The sequence below is a fragment of the Amblyomma maculatum genome, chromosome 8, assembly GCF_055883805.1.
Source record: "Amblyomma maculatum isolate TAMU_Amacu chromosome 8, ASM5588380v1, whole genome shotgun sequence".
In the NCBI taxonomy this organism is placed as follows: domain Eukaryota; kingdom Metazoa; phylum Arthropoda; class Arachnida; order Ixodida; family Ixodidae; genus Amblyomma; species Amblyomma maculatum.
Window position 1 is genome coordinate 70,935,128 of NC_139351.1, and position 27,406 is coordinate 70,962,533.

Below are 27,406 nucleotides of genomic sequence, written 5' to 3' on the forward strand. Positions count from 1 at the left end.
CTGTCACTAGATGGCATTTAGACGAAGTTTTCCCGAGGTCTGCCACCGGCTGCGTGTTGTATACCTGTTTTTCTCACGACTATGTGCACTGCGATGTCAGCGCCCGTTAAAGATCCCCGGGTGGTCAAAATTACTCCGTGGCCCTCCACTACGGCTCGTCTTTCTCTTTTTCCAATTTCACTCCTACCTTCCCCCCTTCCCTTACGGGCCCCGCCGAGGTGACGCAGTGGTTACGGCGCTCGACTACAGTTCACAAGGACGCGGGATAGAATCCCGACCTCGGCGGCCGCTTTTCGATGGAGGCGAAAGGCGCCCGAGTGCTGTGCGATGTCAGTGCACGTTAGTTTTTTAGGACTGCTGCAGCTGAGGCTCTAAGGGAGCAGTTTAGGTGAGGCTCAAAGGAAGTACCTTTGCAAGACAAACAGAACCACCTTTGCAGGCTGCGAGGTTCGAAACTGGGTTTGGGCCCACTGCGGAGGAGGGGCGTGCAGCGGGGTTTACGGAGCTTCTCCCAAACGCACACCCCTGGAAAAGCCGAGCGCCAGGCCGGGGGACGCTTGTACCCATTTTTACCGGTGGGTGTCCGGCGGTGGGTTTCGAACTAACCACCTCCCGCAGCCGAGACGGGCGCTCTAACCACTACGGAGTCCTCCACTACGGCGTCTCTCATAGCCTGAGTCGCTTTGGGACGTTAAACCCCACAAACCAAACCAAACCTTCCCTCACGGCGTGGTTCAGGTGTGCAGAAAAACAAGTGTGACAGATACTGCGCCTTTCCCTTCCGGTGAACCGATTCTATATATATATATATATATATATATATATATATATATATATGTGTGTGTGTGTGTATATATATATACACAAGAGGTTCAATATAGTCCTCCCCTTGGAACGTCAAAGTTTGGCTAGGCGGGAAATAAGTGTTCTCGCCCTCCGTAGATATTCAAATGGCATTATGAGCATTTTGACAACGAAGGCGGCGCACATGATGCCATGAGCCAATTCTTTGCCACTTATAATAGCCAACGGTATACCGGCCACTTCGAGAAAACAGGGTGCACGTTCATGAGAAAGACGGCGGTCGATTGGCCCTTGAAAGGGAATACGATGAAGACCGCTGCAGACACGGGAATCGAATAAGAAAGAGCCGCTTCTCTCTCGCTTTGAAGTCCAATAAGCAGCTCCTCGCGCGAGGATGTTCCCTGAAAGGGAGACCCTGGAGCCTACTTTGCCGTCGCAACGGCAGAGAAACGCATTGGCACAGGATGCCGCGGCGCCATTCATGCGGAAGAATATACGCGTCCTTCGCGAGGTAAACTTCTCTCTTGAACACTCACTACGGGAGAATTGAATTGAATTGAATTGCCTTTATTTCGATAAACATACAATTTATGGGGGATTTAAGGAAAAAGTTGCACACGGCAACTTGACGGGCCTTAAACCCAGTCTGAGGGCAGCGGCAGCGGACACAGGCACTGATTCAGGAAAAACAAAAGAAACAATACATAAATAAAAAGAAATAAGATATTATAAAGAAAAAAAAAAGAACATAGAATAACTAGAAGAACGCGACGCTGAAAGTGTCGTCGAACGTGACCGGCCTTGGAGGCTTGCAAGCTCTAATGTAGATGATTAGAGACTGCCTGGACAATCGCACCGAATTCTACAACCTCAAAGTGCACGGGAGTTCCCGTATCCCGTAAAGCAGAGAAATGCTTCCAGCTGGGCCACTAATGTCACGTGACGCCATAGTGACGTCAGCAAGTGCGGCCCCCAATAGCGACACAGTTTTCAAGCGCCCGAGTCCCATTCCAGCCTCCCGGGTCTCGGTTTGGAAAGTACTGACAAGGCACAGAGCGATCACCGACGAAATATAATAATAATAATAATAATAATAATAATAATAATAATAATAATAATAATAATAATAATAATAATAATAATAATAATAGTTCACAGGAAGGGTAAGGCGCAGTATATGTCACACTTGCTCTGTGAACAACTGAACCGCGCCGTAAGGGAAGGTGGGAGTGAAAATGGAAAGAGACAATCACATGACCGACCAGTTGTAACGAAGTGCTAAAACAAAATACTGTCCCTTCCGCGCTGTCTTCAGGAACAAAAGTAGCAGCGAAAGAGACCTATGACATTCTCCTCTCGCGATCCTTCCCAGTGAGACTTCAGCCGCTCATGCGTCCAACGTGGAATTGGCACCGTCCGCAACGAAGATAACTCTTCTCTCCCCGACTGCCAGGGCAGATCGGCGTCAAATCTAGGCCCGCCACAGCACAGAACCAGAAAGGAGGAAGGGAAAAAGCGACACCGTCACGCAAAGCTGGCTGGAAGCAGAGAGAGAGAGAGTGCGCAGCTAGCGGAAAGCGGTCGGCGTGCCGGCGGCGCTTGCCCGACCATCGTAACGAGGTCGCATGCGGTCGTTGCGTCACGCGCTCGCGCTCGCGCCCGTCGCGATTTGCATGCGGCGCGCGCGCGCGCAAGCCACGGCTCGGAGCGCGCATAGCCCAGCCTCCTGCTGCGCGGATATGCTATAGCGGGAAACATGTTGCGCTCCTCTTTCTCCCCCCTCCTCTCATATCTCCCCCTTTCGGCGAGAGAGAACCAAATGGAAGTACGCGCTGTGCGCTAGACAGGCGGTTTGGGAGCGCGCAATGAGACGAAGCAGGACGGCCACGCGATAACCCCCCCCCCCCTTTTTTTTTTTTTTTTTTTTTTTTTGCCGGGGAAGCATACTGCAGGCTTGCCGAAATTACTTTAGTCGCGTAAAGTGCAGTCAGCGGTGGAAGCTACATATTATCAGAGAGATTTTCTTTGTAATATCAAACGCTCCCGTTTCCATCGCAGACATTGTCATTTCCTCGTTACGCGAAAATTCGTCTGCGACTCGTTCGGTCAAAAAGGCGCCGCCGTAACTCAAAATAGAGAGGAACGTTCTCGGGAAAAAAATACGCGCGTGATATCGGATCGAAATTGTGTGACGCAACCGCTCGCTACGTGTCCAGCGTGGTGGCATATCCCCTTAATTCGCTCCCTACAAGCGTCCATCTTGGCTACTTTTCCATTAGCGTTCCGGCAACTGCTTTCCCACAAAACCAAACCCATACTAAACACGTTTTACTCTAGTCAAGCTCTGTCCCACTCTCTCAATGTCGGAAATATCGCGAGATGAAAAGGAGGCGTTAAGATCGATATCGTCACATTTTTAATACCAAATCCAGCGCGCATTTTTGCCACACATCACTTTACAGTTCACGTCCGTATACGCGCGAGTTATCACTCCCCGGTTATTTAAATAATACACGCACATCAGCCACGCGAGCGCAATGTCCTCTCCGCGCTCCTACGATGGAACCCATGGGGTTAGCGCGATAACTCCGACGGAGGACCGCGGCAGCGACGACGTTCGCGACGTCGGACCTCGGGAGCAAGCGGGGGGTGGGGGGGGGCGCCTCACCTTCGCCGCTCGCAAAGGATAGCAAAGGCACACCGGGAACGAGGAAACCCGACACTACTCTCGTGCCCCGGGGCGTCGCCGGTCAGCGGCGCTTAATTGACTCCGCCGTCGCAAGAGGAAGTTTGACCTCGCGAGGGGAGGGGCAGCCTCTACCGCGCACACCTGAACACATACCGTAGGAGGAGGAGGAGGAGCAGGGGTGGCACGGGACGCAGTACATAAGCGTTGCCGCAAACGACCGCCGTTAGTCCTATTCTGGAAGCGCGGCTTTTCCTCGGTGTAATGGAGCCGGCCGGGTGAAGCGGGCATTCCCGATTACGAGCGGTGATCGATGAGCTAGGTTCAAGACGCAAAGCGAAATAAACCTCCACAACTCAGATCCACGTGAAATCCGGCCTTCGCTGTTACTACTTAATATTAAGAAACACGATCTCATGCATGGGCGAGTGTTTGCTGTCGAACACCGTCGTGTTATAAATACGGTTAGGTTTGGAGTTAAACATCCCAAAGTGGCTCGGGCTATAAGAGACGCCGTAGTGGAGGACTCCGGAAATTTCGACCACGTGGGGTGCCTTAACGTGCACAGACATCGCACAGCACACGGGCGCCTTGCTTTTAGCCTCCATTGGTAAGCCGTGGCCGGGATTCGATCCCGCATCCCTGGGCGCAGAAGTCGCGAGAGCCCTGGCCGCTCCAACACCGCGGCGGGGTCCATCGTGTTACGGCAGTCGAATTACAAGCAGTGTTGCAACGGCAGTCGTGGGACATTTTGCGAAGAGAGTGTTCGATGTGCGAAGGCCTGCGTAAGGTATACAGTCCTCTTCACAGCTACAGCCAGGTCTTTGTTGTTGTTTTTTCGTACCGTTATTAATAAGGTAAGCATTCTGCAATCAGGGGTCAAGTTGACAATTATCCGCCCTTTCAGATTTGCGTGGGGTTGGGGGTCTGGTTGGAGGTGGTGAAGGGTGGCAGTTCCTGGCCCTACGGGGCTGGGACGGTAGGTCAACGCCGCTTGCGGCGGGGCCTAGCCAGCCACCGAATTTTATCAGTTGTAGGCCGTCATTGCACCCGCCACCGCTTCGGTGGTAGACGACGGCTGTTGTTGCGGCGCGCGTCTTTTTCTCCCTCTTCTTTTTCCTTTCTTGTCTATTTTCTCTTCTGTCCGCACGAGGCAGCGGAGGTGGCTCAGCTACAGAGCCAGTAGCAGGTCCGTGCATTTTCTTTTCCTTCTTCCTACAGCCACAACAACAACGGACTTGCGTGCCACATAAAACATGTGGCCTCCCTCGATCACGCGCAGCGCTGGGCGGCTGTAGTAAAAAATACGCCGGCGATAAATTATTAGTTCGCTTATGCTTTCTGCCTTCAATCCGCATCAACGTTGGCGTAACTGCATGTGGCAAAGAACAGCGTATTTCCGGGTGCCAGAACCTTCACACTGCACCGCTCGCTCCCTCCGCTCACTCTATATCAAATAAAGGCCACCTCCTCCAGCATTTTTCTACGGTTCACACACGCAGGCTGCCTCTGGAATCATATACAGCTTCCGCGAGAGGCGACTTCAAGCTGCGTCGAAGGTTGCGATGGTCTGCCCCACGATGACTTTCGTATAAGCAGGTGCGATGTCCCAACGGCCAAGCTATTCAGTCGAGGAAGTAATAATAATAAGTGGTTCACAGGAAAGGCGAGGTATCTGTTACACTTCTTCTGTGGACACCTGAACCGCGCCGTAAGGGAAGGGAGGAAGGTGAGATTGGAAGTGGAAAGAGGAGCCGTAGTGGAGGGCTACGGAGCAATTTCGACCACCTGGGGATCTTCAACGTGCGCTGACATCGCACACCACACGGACGCCTCTTCGTTTCGCCTCCATCGAAAGGGAAGGGAGGAAGGCGGGAGTGAAAGCGGAAAGAGAGAAAGAGGAGCCGTAGTGGAGGGCCCCGGAGTATTTTCGACCACCTGGGAATCTTTAAGGGGACAGGGTACGCCCTATTCCTCCAATGCATTTTAGCCTATGTTTGTGACCCTTTTTCTCGGGATCTGCTGGGGTTAGAGCATCCATATTGGCATCATTGTAATCAGCAATCTGAGGTAGTGATACTAAACTATCACTGTGATTACTGTTTTCTGAACATTGGATTTTTTGCTTGCATTTTTTTTTTACCGGACCTACCATGTTTTAGACCCAAAATCTGCAGTAAATATCCTTTAATTAAAATTCTTTGCACTAACTTTCATAATTCTTCGTTTCGCCTCCATCAAAAGCAGCCGCCGACAGTCGGGATCGAGCCCGGGTAGACCGGCACAGTAGTCGGGTGTCTTACCACTGCACCACTCGTGGAAGAGTCAGGATGAGCTTTGCGGCGTTAGAGAGATCTAAGTGCCTCCAACAGCTTTTTAAGTAGCGGATCCGTGGCAGCAGAAAGTTTTACACAAGCCCACGACTTTACGGCGCGCGCGTCTATAACTCCGGTATATCCCCCAAGAAATGAGCTAAGATTCGATCTGTCGGCGTTACTCAAAATATGCGCCTCAGAGGGGTCTTGGCTTGGAGCTTGACACGGACGCTTGGTGTTCGCATCAGCTCCTCCAATTTTCGACCGTGAGTGCGGAATTCTTGACTGTTCATGTTTCGAATAGCCGCAATCGACGCATGAAGGTGTTAAGCACCTGTCCACCCTCTCTTCGGGTCCGTCTTCCCGAATTTGCGGATAAACTTTGAGATTGCTCTGGGAGCCGGCCACCGCCACATTAGGCCTAGGCCTAACCCTTCACTCCCTCGACTTCACGGCCCACCAACAGCGGCATGGTACGCACTGAAGATGGGACTACTGATACTGCATCAAGATGGGACCGAGCCATGGAGGCTCGACGTATGGCTCACCCCGATGTCCTCTCTGCCCAGCAAGCCCCCACGAGCTCGACTCATCAGCCCCCGGCCGGCACAGCCACACCAACGCAGCCTACGCAAGGCAAGTCTTCCACCGTTCTAAAGCGTCCGCCACCGTTGCCCAAGCTCCCGACACGAGACCTTAAAATCGTGTTCCGTCCCGGTGGAGGCCTCGACCTAAGTAAACACAACGGGGGCTATATGCTGTCTCTAGTCACCAGCGCTCTGCAGCTACCAATAGACGCAGTGCGAACACAAGACGCCATCCGAATCAACCCCAGGCACAATTCATTCACGATCAGCACGCCAGCCGAAGACCGTGCCCGCAGATATGTACAACTAGAATCCATAAAGATAATCGACCAAGTCTACCCAATGAAAACGTATATCGCTCCTCCGGACAACGCCATTCGAGGCATCATTTATAATGCTATCTACGACCAGACATCTGAAGAAATTTTTACAGAGCTAAAAACGTTCAACCAAAGCCCCTCCTATCTCATCACCGATGCACGCCGACTCGGCCAAACCAAATCAATTCTGGTCACCTTCATAAATACCAAATCAGTACCTAAACAGCTGCGCTTCTATGGAGCGGTCTACCACTGCCATCCATTCATCGCCAAAGCAGAAGCCTGCTTCAACTGCCGTCGTCCGGGACATCGCAGCGACGTGTGCACGGCACCCAAAAAGGACTTATGCCAACGATGTGGGGAGACCCATGTACCGACCGACCCTCCAACGTGTCCACCCCAGTGCATTCTATGCGGCGGCCCCCATTTTACGGGCTCCCGCGATTGCTAGGAGCGATTCAACAGACCGGGCAACAAGAGACTGACACGCTCGACAGCTGGTGCAGACGCCGAGCAAACAACCCGGCAATCCCGAAGCAAGCACCGGACGAGTTCCACTAACCGCGTCCGCTCCAGGTCCGCCGCGTCCGCCGCTTCGACCAACGCCAGGAACCGCTCGCCATCTTTCCCGCCCCTGACCGACCAGCCTCCGCCGGAAAATAAGGTGAGCTGGGGCCCACGATCTTCCTCCCTTGTCCGAGAAAATAAGCAACTTAAAGAAAAGCTAGAAATTCAGGGCAAGCAAATTCAACAACAGAATGATCAAATAAAAAAACTCAATGATCATATTGCAAAGCTCACTCAGCAAATGCAAACGCTAATTCACAGGCTCTCCCCCGCAGATGGAATGGAAAGTTCTTCCACTCCCCTCCCAGGTCATTCCACCCCACTTCCGCCTCCTCCTCCCACATGCAACAACACAGAATCTACAACTAAAACTCATACACCCGCCAAACGGAAGGCACCTCACCAAGACATTCCTACAGTGGTCGACTCCCAAAAGCCTGATCTGGTCGCCTCCATAGCTTTACTCGAAGAGAAGCTTGCGGAAAAATTTGAATCTATGACCACCAGCACGAACGCATGGGCAGCTGGAGTAGACGCGCGGATAGCGATGCTCGAGCAGCAGATGCAGCAGCAACAGATCCAGATTCAAACTGCTCTAGAAAAGCTACTCTCTACCACAGTATCTCAAATGATCCCACCCGAATCTCAGCCCCAAAATGGCAGGACGTCGACAGGACATTAAGGTGTGGCAGTGGAACTGCAGAGGCTTTCGTTCCAAGCGTAGTAATCTGCAGCTCTACATTCAGTCCCTTCCGGCCGATGAAACACCAGCGGTAATCGCACTGCAGGAAACAAACTCCCCTGTAAAACTGCTCAATTACACTCCTCATACACCAACAAACTGTCCTCAGTACAGAGTGGCGACGCTGGTTCACCGCAACTACACAGCAACTGATCACAACATGGACGTTGCAGATATCGACTTCCATTTGATAGAGCTGCTTCCCAAAGAGCGGAAAGGAACGAGTCTATTCATTCTGAATATCTACAGCCCCCCGAAAGGGAAAACTGCTCCTCTAATGGCGGCCATGAAAAAAGCCCTTCAGATCAGCGCTAACCAACCATTGATAGTGGCAGGAGACTTTAATGCCCGCCATATCACATGGGGATACAAAACGACTTGCAGTAAAGGCGCCCGACTCTGGACACTTCTCCAAAATGAGGGCATAACCCTTGTCAATGATACACAACAGCACACGCGCATCGGCAACAGTGTACAGAACAACACCAACCCCGATCTTACACTCACGAAAAACATAACACAATGCTACTGGACAAACACGCAAACCTCTCTTGGTAGCGATCACTATATAATTGAGACCTCTTTCTCACTATCCTCCCTAACCCCCCGTGTAAAGAGGAAACTCAAAATCACCAACTGGGATCGCTTTCGCGATCTTCGTACCGCGGCCCCGAAGCAGATAGACCACCTTACAAATTGGCTGGCTAACCTCAACAAGGACGTGAACATGGCCACATCGGAAATGCCGTGCACACAAACCTCGGAGGTGATTGACAGCCGATTACTACACATGTGGGAAGCTCACTCGAGCTTACAGAAGCGATGGCTTAAAAACAAACACAATCGCGCCCTGAAGCTACGCATCTCCGCTCTCACAAGGGAAATGGAGACGCACGCGGCACAGCTCAGTCACCAGCAATGGGGTCAAGTATGCGACCGCCTTGCTGGAAACCTAGGACTTAAGGACACGTGGCGGTTGCTACGATGCCTTCTTGAACCCGATCACACCAAGAATGTACAGCAGAAAAATGTGACGCGTCTTATCCATGGCATAGACATGGACAACGATAACATTATTCAATCCTTAAAAGATACATACCTCACAACCACACCGAAGACACCCTTACCACAGTACCTTGGAACCCAAAACCATGAGCTAGACGAAGACATCACAAAGTATGAAGTCAGAGCAGCCATGCTCCAACTCCGCACTACGTCTGCTCCAGGAGCCGATCAGGTCACGAACAAAACACTTAGAAACCTCGATGAAAACTCCATCCAGGCAATAACGGAACTCTTTAACAAACACTGGCAAGAGGGAACGCTTCCCTCAGAGTGGACGCACGCTCAGGTTACCTTTATACCTAAACCCGGCAAACCGCTCACTCTTTCAAACCTTAGGCCCATTTCGCTAACTTCATGTCTTGGTAAACTTTTTGAACACGTCGTCTTGAATCGGCTACATACACACATGCAAACCCGCGACCTTTTTCCTCACACAATGCTGGGTTTCCGCAGCCACATATGCACCCAAGATGTTATGCTACAGATATCAGAAGAAATTCTCCATCCCCGACACTGCAAACGCACAAGAGCATTGCTGGCTCTAGACTTGCAAAAGGCATTTGACAATGTCTATCACTCCTCTATATTGGATGCACTATCCACTCTGAATGTGGGAAACCGAACACATGCTTACATTTCAGCCTTTCTCCGGGATCGCACAGCAGAAATTCGGTTCGGTCCCCTAAAATCCCCCACTTTTACCCTCGGCAATAGAGGCACCCCGCAGGGATCAGTCCTTTCCCCTTTTTTATTTAACATCACACTCATCCCCATGGCTAAAAAGCTGTCACAGATCCCAAACCTCTCCCATTCTCTGTATGCAGATGATATCACCCTGTGGACCACCACTGGGAATGTAGGTAGCATGGAAGAAACTCTTCAGGAGGGGGCAGACATGGTGTCAAGATGCGCAGCTTCAATAGGCCTTGCATGTTCCTCCACCAAATCCGAGCTCCTGATACTCCACCCAAGCCCGCGGAAACACCACCAACCCCCTATGCTCATCACCGTAGATGGTCAGCCAGTACCACAAGTTCACAAACTTCGAATACTAGGTATGTTCATACAAGACAACGGCCTTAACACGGATACACTCTCCAGACTGACTAACACAACACATCAGATCACCCGCCTAATCAAACGTATAGCCAACAAGCACTGTGGAATGCGCGAGCATGACCTCAGACGCTTAGTACAGGCATTTATTATAAGCCGCATTCTTTACTCGATTCCGTATTTATATCTAACAAAAACAGAGACAGACAAGGTGGATGCTCTCATCAGACACGCTTATAAGGCAGCTCTCGGCTTACCTAAGCGCACCCCAACCTATCGACTCTTAGGCATGGGAGTTCATAACACCCTCAGCGAACTGGTGGAAGCCCACCGCATCGCCCAACTAGGACGGCTCTCCACTACCCCAACTGGTCGCCACATTCTTTCCTTTCTCCAACTTAGACCATTAGGTCCCCCTCCAGTAGAAACTTATGAAGTTCCAAAGACAGTCCGCGATCACCTCACTGTCCACCCACTTCCGAAAAACATGCATCCCCTTCATAACCAGGCCAGACGAAAAGCGAGAGCACGTGCCCTACACAGAGCACATGCGAACGAACCCGACACGGTCTACGTGGACGCCGCAGAATATCCACAACGCTCAGCTTATGCGATATGCGCGGTATCCAACCGCTTCGAACACATCACATCAGCCTCGATCATTACCCGAACGTCCGTAGAAGCGGAAGAATCCGCTATAGCCATCGCGATAGTCTCTTCCACTGCCACCCTTATCCTCAGCGATTCTAAAACTGCCATACAAAATTTCGCCCGAGGCCAGCTACATGCTGCCTCTCACAAAATCTTAACTACCAACGTTCAAACCCCCCGACCCATAGACCTTGTCTGGGTACCAGCCCATTCGGGCAACCCCGGTAACGAAGCGGCCAATGCTGCTGCTCGAGCATACGTCGACCGAGCAACAGATACCGAGGACCTAGGCAGTGCCAGAGATCGGCTGATCACCTACAACGACATTACACTACACTACCGGTCTGAAAGACTTCACTACCCTCCCCCACACCCCTCCTTAACTAAACCACAACAAATAACATGGAGACACCTTCAAGCCCGTACCTTTCCCTCCCCAGCACTGCTGGCACTCTTCTCCCCCTCTACTCATCAGTCCGAATGTTCCCTCTGCGAGGCCCCGAGAGCTACATTCGAACATATTATGTTCAGATGCCCGGAGTTTCAACCACCGGCCGAATTGCGCCTTACGGACAACGAGGCTTGGGAGATCGCGGTCTCCAGCTCAGAACCGGCTCCACAAAGGAGACTGGTCGACTGGGCTGAAGCGGTCGCCGTCAGGCACTGCCTGCTGGCCACCACCCGTGATCAGGAGCCGGCCCAGCCCTTGTAACGAGTATTTCGCGGCTCCACTAAATAAAGTTTTTCACCACCACGCCTCTCACGAATGAGCACTTCTCACAGTACCGCTCACGAAAAAAAAAAAAAAAAAAAGAAGAAGAAATTATGCGCAGCCACGTGTCTCAGTGGCTTCGGAAACTTAATACGCCGGGGTGGCGCAGTGGTAAGACGCCCGACTACTGTTCCGGAGTACCCAGGTTCGAACTCGACCTCGGCGGCTGCGTTTCGATGGAGGCGAAACGAAGAAGCGTCCGCGTGCTGTGCGATGTCAGCGCACGTTAAAGATCCCAAGGTGGTCGAAATTACTCCGTAGCCCTCATCTACGGCTCCTCTTTCTCTCCACTTTCACTCCTACCTTCCTCCCTACCCTTAAGGCGCGGTTGAGGCGTCCATATAAAACAAGTGAGACAGTTACCGCGCCTTTCCCTTCATATAAATCAATCAATCAACGTGTGGCCGAATATGCAGGATTCCAATCACACAGCGCGCGCGCGCCCTCGCGCCCGGCCTTGAATGGACAAACCGATCCCTCCTAACCGATCGGAAAGCGCGATCACTCAAATCCCAACTTACGCGCTCTATAATGCGCACATCTAATTGGAGATCAAATGGACATTCCGCCATTCCCACTACGTGTCTCCGCGTTCGCGAAGCTGGTCAAGCATCACGAAGGGCAGAGCGCGCTGACGGACAACGCGGAGGGGAAAATTTCGAGCGAAGCGAGACGCAGCCCGAGAATTTTAATTAGCCGTCAGCGCCAACTCAACGGCGGGACGCAACGGGGTTACAGACACCGCCAGAAAAGAAGAAAAAAAAAAGCGAACGCTAAACATAAAAAGAAAATAAGTAACGCGAGAAACCATTTCCATCCGCTGTCTCCCAGAAGTGGAATACTCGGCGGACATACTACAGAGCTCCGCCAATCACCCAGTGTATATAGTACAGGAAAAGCACGCGCCGCATATGTGCAGAAAAAACGTGCAGCTAAAAGACAAAAGAAAAGAAAAAAAAAAAAAAGAAATACGGATTCCCGCGATTCTGCGCCCGAGCGACGCATTTTTTCGTGCTTGCATCAGCCTCGCGATGCGCGCGCTCTAGCGAGCCAGGAATGCGGGACGAGAGAGGATCGCGTCTCGTCCGCGCACGTACGTACACGCGTCAGCTGTCACATTATCCAGCACCGCAGAGCGCGACTGCCGAGAGCTCGCCTCGTTTTGGCCGTCCTCGAGGTGGGCGTGATCACAAAGCCGCTGCACGAGGCCACAGACACGGAAGCTTTTCGCGGCTCTTCCTATCGTGAGAGAAAGAAAAAAAAAAAGAGAGAAAACAGAAAAGACACGGCTTGAAAACGTCCTCACACAGCTACCGTGTAAATGGTACAAGACATATAGTTTCTCCCTCTCCTAGATCGCAAACCTGACGCGGTGGAAGTGCCGGCAAGGTACGCGACAAGGTACGTGTCTTGCGCCGAAACCGCGGATTCGATCGTCAAATTCAGACTTTTCTCGGGGCGAACCTAAACGAAATGCATCGGCAATTTACGTGTACGACGCCCGACTACTGTGCCGGCATACCCGGATTCGAACCCGACCTCGGCGGCTGCGTTTCGATGGAGGCGACACGAAGAGGCGTCCGTGTGCTGTGCGATGTCAGCGCACGTTAAAGGTCCCCAGGTGGTAGAAATTGCTCCGTAGCCCTCCATACTGGCTCCTCTTTCCACTTTCACTCCCACCTTCCTCCCTTCCCTTACGGCCCAGTTGCGGTGTTCACAGAAAACAAGTGAGACTGTTACCGCGCCTTTCCCTTCCTATAATCAATCAAGCCCAGTACCGAACAGTCACTTAATCTATCAAAGAAGTAAAAACCGTTCTACACGTCGAACCATTGTACACTTCGAATCACGCCCCGCCGGGGTGGCGCAGTGACGCTGAACTACTGTTCTTAAGGGCGCGGAATCGAATCCCGGACTCGGCGGCTTTTCGTTAGAGGCGAAAAGCAAGGCGCCCGTGTGCTGCGCGACGTCAGTGCACGTTAAAGAACTCCAGGTGGTCGAAATCTCCGGAGACTATACGGCGTCTCCCACAATCTGATTCGCTTTGAGACGTTAATCCCCATAGACGCAACTAAACTTCGAATATCCACAGAACACGTACGCGCCTATACAATACGGCACCGCTGCATGCTACACGGCAGCCCCACAATCGTGGAAGGTTTGGTTTGGTTTGTGGGCTTCAACGTCCCAAAGCAACTTAGGCTATGAGAGACGCCGTAGTGGAGGATTCCGGAAATTTCGCCCACCTGGGGTTCTTTAATGTGACCTCCCCTGATGGGGCTGGGGCACGTAGGTCACCGCCGCTTGCGGCGGGGGCTAGGGTGCCACCGAATTTTTATCTATTGTAGGCCGTCATTGCACCCGCCACCGCTTCGGTGGTGGACGACGGCTGTTGTTGCGGCGCGCGTCTTTCCCTCCCTCTTCCTTTTCTTTCTTCTCTATTTTCTCTTCTGTCTGCACGAGGCAGCGGATACAGAGCCAGTAGCAGGCCCGTGCATTTTCTTTTCCTTCTTCCTACAGCCACAACAACAACAACACTGACATCGCACAGCACACGTATGGGGCTGGGGCAGGTAGGTCACCGCCGCTTGCGGTGGGGGCTAGCCTGCCACCGAATTTTTATCTGTTGTAGGCCGTCATTGCACCCGCCACCGCTGCGGTGGGCGACGGCTGTTGCGGCCCGTCTTTCCCTCCCTCTTCCTTTTCTTTCTTCTCTATTTTCTCTTCTGTCTGCACGAGGCAGCGGATGTGGCTCAGCTACAGAGCCAGTAGCAGGCCCGTGCATTTTCTTTTCCTTCTTCCTATACAGTCACAGCAACAACAACAACACTGACATCGCCCAGCACACGGACGATTCTTCGTTTCGCCCCCATCGAAACGCAGCAGCCGCGGTCGGGATCGAGCCCGGGTACTCCGGCACAGAAGTCGGGCGTCTTACCACTGCGCCACCCCGGCGGGGCACACAATTGTGGAAGGATCGATGTTCTCGGTCGAACGCCACCCTTCAGCTCCGCCTTCAAGAATATGGGTATACTATGCCGTATGAACATGCCTGCGTGGCCTGTAGGGGTACTGTGAATACCAGGCTCCTGGCAGGCTGATTCTGATACCACCCTCCCTTTTGACGTGCGACAGGCTGTCGCATGCGACCACAGACCGATGTTCACACTTGCAAATGCGACCTGCGGGGGTCGCTTTCCACGTCGTGTAGAACCTTGACTCTTCACCACATAGAGTAAAGCTAACTTACGTTCACGTCAGCTGAGCCGCTGATTGGTTTAACGGTTTGCGGCCAGCAGTCGCAAAGCAGTGGCCTGCGACTGTCGCTTTTCGACCAACGCGACCATTTGTGACAGTCGATTTTCGACCAAAACGGTCGCGCGACCTTGCCGAGTCACAAGTGTAAACGGGCCTACCTCTGCGTCAAATCAGTGCTCGGCCATGTCGGCTGCCAGCGACCGCCTGCCAGCGCCACGCTCGGAACTTTCGCTTAATTACATCGTCGCCGGATTTTCGGCGAACGGGCGGTGTCGCGTTAAAAACTCGCTGTAGAGAACGGCGTTACTCCTTTGATGTGAGCTAGCATTACCACGCCATCGCCCCCACCGAAACGCGGTCCGTGCGGCCTATCGCACGTCCGCTGCTAACACCCAGTGAGCCACCGCGGCAGGTCTGCTCCGGCCGTGACAGCCACACAAATATTCCCAGGATGCACCGCAAAGCCTGTCCTGCATCCTGTTCCAAGCACGGGCCGAGTCAGGGTTCGAACCCTTGGAAGGAAAGAAGAAGAGTAAAAAATTAGGGGGACACTTATATAAGCTCAGCCTTTAAAGGGTTTGACGCGACAGCGTTTCACGTACACCAACAATGTTTTGTTTTGTTTTTTAGTTTTTAATTGCTTAATTTCCTTTTTGTTGTGCACTGATACTTAGCAACGCAAACATTGCCTTTCCATTATGAGCAGTCTGACAACGCTGCACGCATTTTTATTATTTCAAATATTTCAATTAATTGATCAATTTCATTCTCAATTTTCTTAGGTTTTGTTTGTGGAGTGTAACGTCCCAAAGCGACCCGGGATACGAGAGACGCCGTAGTGGAAGGCCAATGAGTAATTTCGACCACCTAAGATTCTTTAACGTGCACGGACATCGCAAAGCACATAAAAAAAGAAGTTCGGTCTTGTAACAGCGAGCGAATGCGTGGTCTCTATGTCACGAGAAAGCGGCAACCGGTCGATACAAGTCAACATCAATTTGTAACCGCAGTGTGTATGCCAACCGGTTTGCGCGCGCGACAGTATACGGATGGTGTCTGCTGCACACAAAGCAAGGGCGGGAGCGTGTCAACAATCCGGCGCCCAAGCCAAGGAATGCATTTCCGCATTAATAGCAGCCACAAATACAAAACTCTCTCTCTCCTCAACGGGTCGTAAACAAGAGGAGCACCGGCATCCAGCGGTATGGATGCCCTGCTCCGATGGAGCCGGATCAGAGCGCACCGCGCCGGTTCCCACGGTCGCACGCTACAACATATGTAGAGAGCGTCGATCACCGCCGCCGGTGCAGTCTGGCGCGCTCAGTGGCAACGCACGACACGCCCCCCCGTTGACGATACTCCCGAAGAGCTCATTCAGCCCCTATCTGTCGCACACATGCGGTCACGGCACACTCGGGGGCTTTCAACAGGAGCGGAAAGAAGAGCCTGGCGTCACCGCGACAAAGGACTGGAAGAGCGTCAACCTTTTCTCCGCTTCGCCTACAGAATGCAGCTCGCCCGTTATCTCTCTCTAGAGTGTCCTCGTAGAGAACAGGCATTCGAAGCGCGCCGTTGTATCGAAAGGATTGCCAGCGTAAGCGTCTGCCTGCATAGCCTAGCCCACTGATAGTCTGACAAATGTTTTTTTTTTCTTTTTTTTTTCTTCTTCTTTTTGGAAATAAAGTTTTCACCACCACCATCAATGAAAGTCGCGGCACGCCTGTCCACGACATCTGAGGCAACGACATCGCGCATACCAGTGTTGTCTTGTCTTTCGTAATTCGTCCTTGTGCCAAAGTTAGCGCGCCTACCTGAAGATGAAAAGCCAACCAGCCACCATTACAGCATTGCTTGACACCTGAGGCACTGTAGCTGAAAGGTAGAGAACAGCGCACAGGAGGCACACAACCACGGGAGCGCTTGTGCCTTGGGGAATGTGTTCCCTACTCGCGGTCATTACTCTTCCCTGACTAGTAACTATCCGACTCGAAGGTTCCCCAGACAAATGCGTCGGCCAAGCTCGGATGCAAGCAGTCGCGACGGGTGCGAGTCGGCCGCTCGCAACGTCATGGCGGTCGCTGGACTTTGTTTTGGGGGATATTCCAGCCATGTGGTTGTGTCCGACTGCATGTGGCATTCTTAAGCTTTGCTCACGGAGTGCGCACACTGCTACACACCAGCGCTGACACATTGCAAAGACGGAAAGGGGCGGGGTCGGGACAAAAGTCCCCCAAGACGTTTCTTGAAAAGGACCACTGTTTCTATACTTCTGCGCATCCTGGCTCCATTTCAGTACCATGCACAAGGGCTGCGCGCAAGTACAATCGAATTCAATATATTTAATCCATATACAATTCAACGAACCCACTTTTTTTTTTTCTATTTTCTACCCCCGTCTCTTCCGCCCTATACCTCGAAACTTCTGCCCAACGCAAGGTAGCATTTCAGCGCTGCTTCTACTTCAGTTACACTCTCTGAGTATCATCAAAGAGCAATTAATTCTTTCATGAAAATTCTGCACGTCTAACTTTCGCCCGCCAAGGCCTTCGATTTCCGCTCGTGTGCGTCCAACTTTCGCCCGCGTAAGTACGACATATAGGACCAAAGGATAACAACGGAGCCAAGTCCCTCGATTTCCGCTGTTGTGTCCTACATCCTTTTCTACTTTCTTTTTGTTTTGTTCCCCGCAGCAGGTCAATGGACCTCCGCTACCCGGATCGAAAAGAAAAACCACCGTGCGTTGTACACATGACGAACGATGCCACTGCTAGGCGCCGACAGCGCCCACTGTGTCACACACCACAGACTGCGCACAGCCGGCAGTCTCTGCAATCGCAGGATAGCCTCACTCACGGGGCGAACTATACGGTAGTTGCTACCTCCGCACTCACTCCCCACGGGGGCTCGGCTTCGCAGAAGGATGGCCCCAAAGATAACAAGAGAACATCTGGGATGATTGCAAAGCGGCACATCCACGCAGGGAGATACGCCGAGCATCGCCCACTTCTCCTTTATAGGTAATATTTTTTTCCCTCTGAACCTCTTTGGAAAAAAAAAAAAAAAAAAAAAAGAGAAGCGAGGGGACAACGCGTTAAGAGAATCGGCTGCGCACGCAAACTTGCGAAAGCGGCGACACCCTCCCCCTCGATAAGGGCTCCGACGTCGCAGAAGGCCAGGAGAACAATGAGCGGATAACAGCTACACCAGGACACCCCTCCCGGCCGCGACGTCGCGTTTGAGACAACTCCCCCCTTCCGAAAAACGGGACATCGTCGAGTTCGATGACAAAAGACAAAAAGAAAACGAAAAAAAAAAAAACGCGATAGATACGAAAACGGGAGCGAGTCGCCCTGAGGAATTTTTCTAGGTCTCCCTCGCCAGCTCCTCCCGCGTCCGCCGCCCGCGCCGGCGGACGACCGGTTGACCAACTGTGAACGGTGAGATATGGATGACGAATATCACCGTTGGAGATGAAAAGAAGTAATGCAACGATTGTAAAGAGCCTTTAATATTTGCCCCCGAGGTTAGCGATCGCACGCGGCTGCGGCCGAGTCAAGGGCCCCGCGGGGCACAAGCGCGTCGCGAGAATTCGAGCGGGTTGCCCGCCGGTGCCTCCTACCGCTCTGGCCTCGATTCCGGTTCGAGACGATACCGTGGCAAAATACAGGAGGGAGGAGACGAAACGAAGCCAGCGGGCGCTCGGCTGAAGGACGAACACCCCGCGCTCTCATGGATGCCAACGATGACACTGGCAAGAATGTCTGCACAGACAGACACGAAATCTACAGAGCGACCGTCGAAAAAATCTGCTACGAGAGGGCGTTCTCGCAGAGGTCGGCGGCGCCCTGAGGTCGGAAACGCGGCACCAGCTGCAGGTGTGCTGTCTGTACGCTACAGTTTCAGCGGCTAAGCACGATACTGGAGTACCGGTTACAACCACGTGACCTGGATTAGAGTGCTTTCGCCAGATCGGCACACCGCGCATCTGATCTACAGCCACAAGCACTGCGGTCAGCATGAAGGGGGGAGAGGGCGAACAGGAGTGCAGTAGCGCGTGGATTTCGCTCGAGAGTCGGCAAGTGTCTCAAATAGTGGCGAAACTCCAGACACACGGGAGGCAAGAGTGGCGCAGTCGAAGAAGGCGAGTTGGTTTCGCGCCACGAAGCAGAGGCGATTCTGATCAAAGGTGGCCCGCAAGTAGCGTCAGAGCCATGCCGTATGCGAGGCGGATTCAGTGGGACGTGTTTCGCCCAAAGTGGAACGAATTTCGTAACAGTGGAGCAATTACCATTCTGACAGGCGTCTGCGTCTTTCTCAGCCTTCTCCGTGCGTGTCCTTTTCGCGCTATTTTTTTTTTTTCCTTCCGAGTGATCGCTCCTTCACTGCAAACTGAAAACGCACTCAGCATGACACGTGCACGGTGGAAACCAGCCGCCGAAGTGTGGACCGAACCCGGCAGGAAGGGACCTCGTGTCGAAGTTCACGGCAGGAAATGCATAACCTCTGCTCCCAGCACCTTTAAATGGCCCTTGAAATGCTACTCGCTGTAATATTCCAATGAAAGGAATCCATAGAGGTGGTTCTTGAGAGTATTCGAGACTGAAAGCTGTGCATGGAGCGTATAATTTGCAATTAATTTTTAAAAAGCGCTCCAGGCGACCCCTCACGGCCGGTTGGAGCAACACGTCCCGGCGCGCAAACCTCCAATGCGACGTCACGTGGGCCTGCAGGGAGCGCCCGCTCATTGAACGTTCCCAAGTTACGCGGGCGCGGTGGGGCGCCCTTTTTTTTTTTTTTCTTGTGCGCCGGCGCGAATTGAGTTGAGGGGAGAGGAAGGTGCATCATTTTCGATCGCCCATATCTTCAGTACTAATAAAGGCAGCTTAAAAATTTTTGCGTTGCTGGTGAAGAATGACGGGATACTTATTCCCCGTGCGCGTTTTTTAGTTTGCGTAAACAGCTTTTAACGGGCTCTTTAAGCAGAGGTAGCAGCTAAATTTAGCTTCCCGAAAACATTCCGTCAACTCCATGCACTGTACATTCACCGCGCGATGCCTGCCATAGATCCCACAAATATGGCATCGAAGATTAATAGATTAATACAAGTGAACGGGCAGGGGGGCGACTGCGAACGGCCAGGAAAAACCGGGGCTCAACGGGGAACATGTACAAGAGGAAAAAAAAAAAAAATAAACGCGCGCGCATGTTTCTAATCGAGGAAAACGGACTGGCGACGACATCGCAGCCAGGCGCTTCTTATTTTAATTTTTTTTTCTCTTCGAAGAGCCGTTCGCCGCTGCTGGCGGGCATCATGTACGCCTCGTGCGAAGAATATCAAAGGGAAATCTGGCACTGCCGTCGTCAGTCAAGCTGCCGTGGAGAATGATGCTAAGTGTGCGCGAGCATTGGCTTCCAACGTCCTTGCAAAGGTTTTGCAACTCTGTTTTTCGCACATCGATCTTCCCGCGCCGACCTTACCAGACAACGTAACTGCGCCAACGCCAAGAGATCACCTTCATTACTCTGTAGCCAGGCGATTAATCTATATACGCACATGATGCAGAAGCAATGCAACGTCAGCAGCAATTGGGGCGCTGTTTCGACTTTTCTTTTTCGCTTTATCGAGGGAGTCACCTTGCAAGCTTTGCGGTCGTGGATACAATAGTGGGCAATGGGTAAATCAAACGAAGTACAGCCCCAGAAAAATTCAACATGAGGAGTCACAAGATCGGATCGCAGCCAACCATCTTGCAAAATGCAGTTAATTTTCTCACAGGACCAGGCCCTTTCGCAGTAACACACTGGAACCCGTATCCTAAAGAACACGAACGTGTAAAGGATATGTTTTTATTGCGATAGCAATACTGCGCCAGGTTTAGAGTTGTCGCGTATTTTTTTCTTTTTCGGGAGACGTCCAGGGTAATTTGTTATGCGGGAAGTGGGGTGCTGAGCGCTACTTGTCCAACAAGGGGACTGTCTAAAAACAATTGGGAATGAAAAGGACTAAATACCCCCCCCCCCCCCCCCCCCCCTCCCACATTTCCTTTGTGACCTTTCTTTTGTCCTGTAAAATTCAAGTTGTTGTACGACACCGGATTCAGACTAGAACAATGTTCTGCCACATTTAAGTATGTGAATATTGTTAAAAGGTAGTACGACTCTCTTACTTGGATCGCACCGTACTCATGCCTGGGGAAGTGCCCAATCGCGGGTCCTTAAACACAGGGGCCACAGCTTGCCTGTCTATCAAGGAAACTTGAGTCTTCTCGGCACATTTTGCGTTCTATTTCTGCCTTTCAGATGTATACGTGAGACAACAGCGACCAAAAAAAGAAAAAAAGCACTACACCGGCGTTAAGAATCCGTGATTGCTCTAAACAGCCAGCACTGCCTCGCTGGCTGTATACGTATGTACTGAGGAGCGGGGGCGACAGAGTGAAGCGGTTGGAGCGCCAGGTCGGATCGTTTCAAGCTCGACTCGATAGGAGGACTGAGCGACGTCTCCTAGAGCGAGCGAGGTGTCTGTCCCATTGTGTTATAGCAGGATATAAAAGTCCAGCTGCGTTCGCAGGTGGCACGGCTGCTATAAAGTTACCTCGCATACGTAGCGCGCACGATGATGTCAGTAGTGAACAGGAAGCAGTGAGTCAGGAGGCATGACCCGGCATCTTTCGAGCTCACTGACCTCGCATCCGAACCTTTCCCGCCCCTAATCGTCGCCTGGGACCGACTCGAGCAGCTGCGGTTCGAGCGAAACCTCGCTCAAACGAGCCTGGCAAGATCGACTGGGGGGTTTGTCGTCTGATCTCACTCCTCCTCCTGTAGCAGGGAAGCAAGAAAGACCCATCGTTCTCTGCTCACGGTCGCTGAGCGTACGGTGCCCATCAGATTTATAAGTAGCTGGGTAACGCCAAAGAGCACTGTTAACCGCAGAGGAGCTGCTTGCACTGCAGCCCGGTTTCCGTCTCGCCGCGCACTTCTTCTCCGCTCCTCTTAATTTTCTTCTTCCCCCTCCGCGAGACGAATGCTGCGTGGCCAGCAGCGATGCAACCGGCAAGGCCGGTGCGACCTTGGCACTGCGCTACTTATCCTCCTCGTCCGCAGTGACGTCGCACTGGGCAGGCCCGCTAGTCCCGCGCGGAGCCGGGCGCCGCGCTGAGGGAAGCCACCCGTCACTTTCGTTCTCTGTACACATGTGCTTGCATTTCATATCCGTCTATTTCCACCATTTCTCTTTTTCCTCGCGTCGGGTAATTTCTACGCGACAGTACACGGGTGCTTTTTTTTTTTTTTTTTTTTTTTTTCTTGAGTCACCGTGTTTGGGTGCCGTCAGCTTGCGGCACCCAAACACGGCTGCCGCAAGCTGCTCCTGCATGGGGATACAATCCCGCGGCCGCCACAGGCTCCTCCTGCATGGGGATGCAACCCCGCGACCTTGAATTCGGCGGCCGAGCGCCCCGACCGCTCTTGTGATCGGTGGCTCTGCAGAGCGAGCCGAGGACCCCTCATTCCTGGCCCACTATCATTCTTCGAAATATACACCGTAAGGCTAAACGAGCTCCGATCGCTCAAGAGAGCCATGACGGAAAAGATTCCCTTCCACGCCCGGGCCTCTGCTCTTCTAGTACACTTTACATCTAAGGCCCCCCGGGGTGGCGCGGTGGTTACGGCGCACGAGTACTGTTCCCAAGGGTGCGGAATCGAATCCCGGCCTCGGCGGCCGCTTCTCCATGGAGGCGAAAAGCTAGGCGCCCGTGTGCTGTGCGATGTCAGTGCACGTTAAAGAACCTCAGGTGGTCGAAATTTCCGGAGTCCTCCACTACGGCGTCTGAATCGCTTTGGGACGTACGTTAAACCCCAGAAACCAAACCAAACCAAACTTTACCGCCAAGAAAGGAAGAGAGAAAGAAAGACGAGTACACGTGCAGAGCAGACACTTTCCATGCACTGCGTTTTGTTTCGCACTCCACCACAAGCAGAAGAGAGGCAGCAAGCGCACACGCACCGCAACCCCTCCGGATGACGTCACCGCGCTGACGATGCGCTCGAGGCAAAGAAAAAGAAAGAATAAAACGGACTGCGGGTTGCACGTGCTAACCGAGGGCGACAGAGGTCAACAGGGTTCAACAATGAGTCTGCGATCACTGCGTGTTTCTTCGCTAAGCGGAAGAGATTCAATGTCTCGAGTTAGTTCGAGACTAAACACTATACTGAAAACAACAACGGACGTTCATAAAGCCCACGATGCGTGTCTGAAGAACTGCTAACGCGAGGCCACGGCGGACCGCGCTACGAATCCTTAAAGGGTCATCGACTGCGATCTGTGGTCGGCACATCGCCAGTCTCCCTGAGCGCAATTAACCAGCGTTGGTACAATCAGAACGGAGTTCTGGACCCGGCGTCTCCAGTGACGTCACCAGAGCGCAGAGAACATGATTGTGTTTAGGAAATTTCCGCAGAGACCCCCCCTCCAAGCTCAACGAAAATTTTATGTACGAATAATGATTTTTGCGCAAACGTATTGTGGTCGACACTCAGAGGCACGTGATTTAAAATATACACCAATTAACAATGAACAATTCATCCCGTAAAGGGCGGTGGATGGTTAACTAGAGTATTTTACTATTTCTTTAATTACCGACACCACGTAGAAGGGAAAGACGAAAAACAGCGCTTACAGACGGGTCAGGAGAGAAGGACCGAACACGTGCTGTTTTTCTGCGTTTTCGCTCGTATCTTTTCGCAATAAACCATTTGGTTAGCATGCGGTGGTCCAATTTTCTCCTGCCCCGTCTGTAAGCACTGTTTTTCGTCGTTCCCTTCCAACATAAAAACCAACCAGCCCGGCTCTACCCTTTTCTTAAAACCTTTTTGGAAGCTTCAAATGACGAAGACCACGTGACAAGTGTTTCATTAATGCAAGAAAACAAGACAAAAGAAATGGCAGCAAAACAACGCCTTCCGGAAAGCGCGAAGTGGCCCGACGTCATGCGCTGCGACGGATACGGCGTTTTGTCTCCGTTCTCGAAGGCCGTAATTACTCACTGGTCGTCACAGTCGCATTGCAAAACGGTTGCTGTTCTTTGCTTTCGTCATCATCATCATAGTCATCATCAGCAGCTGGACTGTACCCAATGCAGGACGAAGGCCTCCCTCTCCCATTTTGCAGCTTTGCGTTCGTATGAAACTATTTCGCGCCCACAGAGCAACGTCGCATTACGGACGGCACAGGTAGATCGCGGTCATGGCTGCCACTAAAAAAAAAAAAAAAAAAAAAAAGAAAAAAAAAAGAAAAAAAAAAAAGCAGTGGCTACAGGGAATCAGCAGAACAAGTGAATGGCCCTACTTGCCTGCTGTCGAGTCCATTGCCGGACTCGAGCGGTGCGCGGCCACACAGTCGGGTGTCATAACTGATGACGAAAGCAGCAATCGGCACCTTAGCCGCGACCTAAATGATCAGGTTACGAAAAAAGATAAAAAACCTGCGAATAGCTTATGCAGTCCACCTAGTTCAATCGCATCAAGCCCCGCCCCCTTTACACGTCGCCGAGGAACGGTTAAAATAACATCGCTAAGACCGCTAAAATGATCATGAAAATGAATTAAGCTTCGAAAGCTGACAACTCAATGCACCCCGTTTTATGAAACCAAAGTAGCCATTTTTCCTGGTCTCGGGTACAAAACGCACAGCGCGTGAACATGAAGCCATGGGGTATATATATATATATATATATATATATATATATATATATATATATATATATATATATATATATATATATATATATATATATATATATATATATATATAATGTCTATGCTGATGTTGATGCGGCCCTTACCCTTACAGCGTACTGGATCATGTCATGCAAAACGCGAAAAAAAAAAAAAAAGAGAGGAAGAAAAAGTTATCGGGCCTAGTTTAACCACCCGGTGACGACGAAATAGCATCAGCAAACCGCGAGAACGAAACCAAGTATATAAAAAAAATAATAATTATCTGCTACCCAATTCTTGGCCGATCCCTCTCTGTGGGTATGTGCCATAAGTTATTTGGACAACAACAACAACAACAATAAAGATGAATCTTCCGATCTACCCCTCCTGCGCTGGACGGACTCAGACTACCAAACAGGAAGGAATTCTGAGGCCCGGTGGCGCCAATCACAGGTGCACAACGCTCAGGCTGCAAAATTACTATGCTCGTCCAACGCCACTAGCTCGACACGCATCGTCAGATGCTCCATTATCAAATTGCCCTGAAGCTCATGGTGCAGCAATAGTGCCTCGATTAGCTCAGGAGGACTATAAATCGCCACTTCTGCTGTGTCTTGCTCTCCCTCGCGAAAGCCATGGCAAGAAGTCTAGTCCGGCTGGAGAAGTCGAACTGCACATTCGTGGATTGCATTTCCAATCCAGCGCTTCTGCGGACTGACACGACATGCCCCGGGTGAACACAGAGGCCACAACGCGCACACAGTGCACAGGGGAGCGTACCAAACGAAACTGAAGTGCGCGCGCTCTGGAATGGGCGTGACTTCGAGTTCAACGCGAGTGAACTGTTGCTCACGCAGAAAACCCTGGGCGCGTACTCAGCAGCGCAAATGTTAACACACATCTACGTCGTACGAAGGAAAGCTACGCTTGCGAAAACGAGCTCACCGTCACTGCACCGACTGGTCCGCCGCAGGGACCGGATTGCGACGTCGGCTGAACCTCGGCGACCACCTATACATCGAATCGTGTCATGACAATCGCGAACACACAGAGAAAAAGAAAGCACTTAGGCGGTCGCCGAACGCAAGGCGAAAAGCACTCGAGCGGTGCGCTTGGCGAAGATGCGAGGCAAGCAACGAGCGAAACAAAAACGAAGCTCACCTTTCCGGGCCTAGGCACGGGGTTCTGACACTGCTTGACTGTCGGCAGGTTGTTCTTGATTATGATCTTGTGATCCTTGTACCAGGCATCCGCCAGCGGGTCTACCACGAGCAGCTTGGTTTCGTTGGGCACAGCCTTGATCCGTTCAACCACCTGCTTGTGGTTCTCGTTGGAGATGTTTATGCCGTTCACCTCGACTATGCGGTCTCCCTCGCGCAGGCCTGCCAGCTGCGCGGGGCTGCCCTCGTCGATCTTGCCCAGGTACTGGCCGGGCTTGGACTTCTCGCTGTGCAGGTTGAAGCCGAAGCCCTCATAGTCGGGCCACTTGACGACATGGCAGAGCCGGATCGCCGGCGCGTCCGGGGACAGCGCTACCGCCGACATGGCTTTCGTTTCCGAGCGTTTCGTGACGCTGCGCTTCTTTCGGGGACAGGCACGCGACGCGGAATGTCGCACGCGGTAGCACACGTGCCAAGCCGGCTTTCGAGAGTCGGAGAAGTGCGTGTGGACCAAGCGCGCACAAGACGAACCAGCGCGCGAGACCACAAGCTCGCGGTCGTCGCACACAGCACGCACACCACAGCACACACACACGCACCGTCGACGACCGCAGGCGACGCGGATTCACTCGCGCAGCAACTGGATCAGCTAGGCTAGGCTCACGGGGCGACCTCGTCACATCCGACGAAGTGGGAAGGTACGCAGAAGTGGCGACGAAATAACCACTGGCGGCGCAAAAAGAAACGAGTTTTGTTTTACCACTGCTGCCCTCTGCGTCATTAGGAACTAAAAACGTTTATCTGTACAAAGCCTGGCCTGTTGAGCCTTGGCGCTGCTCATTGTTATTTAAGCCAATACAGTTCTTTAGCACTGTATGTTAGTTGTTAGTTAGTTAGTTTCACAAGCCAAAGTGTCTCTCTTTTTTTGCATAAGTTATTAAAATTGTTCATACATGTTTTGATTTAAAGACTACAACAAAATTTTGAAATTAAATATTTTTATTTTTTTGTAATCTTTTCGTTCGAACCTCTTTAAACAAAAAAAAAAAGGGGGGGGGGGGGGACGCAGGGGCCTAAAAATAGGTAACAATCAATTACTTTTACTTTTGTAGTAAACATTCCAAAGCTTTCGAATCAACTACAAGCCCAATTAACTAGTTCGTGCGCAACCCTGCTGCTCGGCGCGGGAAATTCGTGTTTTATTTATGAAGCGCGTCAAAGATATGCCTGCTGCGCAGTTTTTGCTGCAGTCATTTTTATCACATTCGCGCAAATGCCTAGAGGTGGGTTAGACCGATAGATAGGTACAGGCTAAAAATTCAGTTCGCTTCTTTTCGCCGTACTTTCAGCCGGCATCACGTCTACTGCGGCTAGTCCTTTGACACTATGCAACACTCGCATAGTGTCAAAGGTAACCATAGTGTAACCAGCCTCGCATAAATATCTGAAGCCTTCCTGACTCGCAAGAATAAAAAGATCAATCAAACTTTGAAGTCAGCAAAAAGCTAGACGGCTTAACCGGAACCATATGCTGGAACATATAACCGGAAAACAATACAATACGCATTCATAGACTTTGTTTAACTACAAACTGCATACGAAAGACACCACCAGACATATACAGTCTTTTTTAAATATACACAGCTGTTTACTTCAAGGCTAGCAGGACCCCTGGAAGAACTCGAATACCTGAGCTTGAGAATTGG

At 51.7% G+C, this 27,406-nt stretch overlaps 1 protein-coding gene across 2 annotated transcripts in view; it reads right to left on the minus strand.

Moving 5' to 3' along the window:
- The window catches only part of LOC146181434 (membrane-associated guanylate kinase, WW and PDZ domain-containing protein 3-like), a 127,045-nt gene extending 100,669 nt beyond the window's left edge, over positions 1 to 26,376 (minus strand). Inside the window, exon 1 of one of the 2 annotated variants that reach the window (XM_084576469.1) lies at positions 25,702 to 26,376. In XM_084576469.1, the coding sequence (XP_084432595.1) occupies positions 25,702 to 26,085 (384 nt within the window). In that variant the 5' untranslated portion in view covers positions 26,086 to 26,376. The remainder of the gene's footprint in view (positions 1 to 25,701) is intronic. The other variant, XM_084576468.1, reaches the window with a different exon arrangement.
- Between the last annotated feature and the right edge of the window lie 1,030 nt (positions 26,377 to 27,406).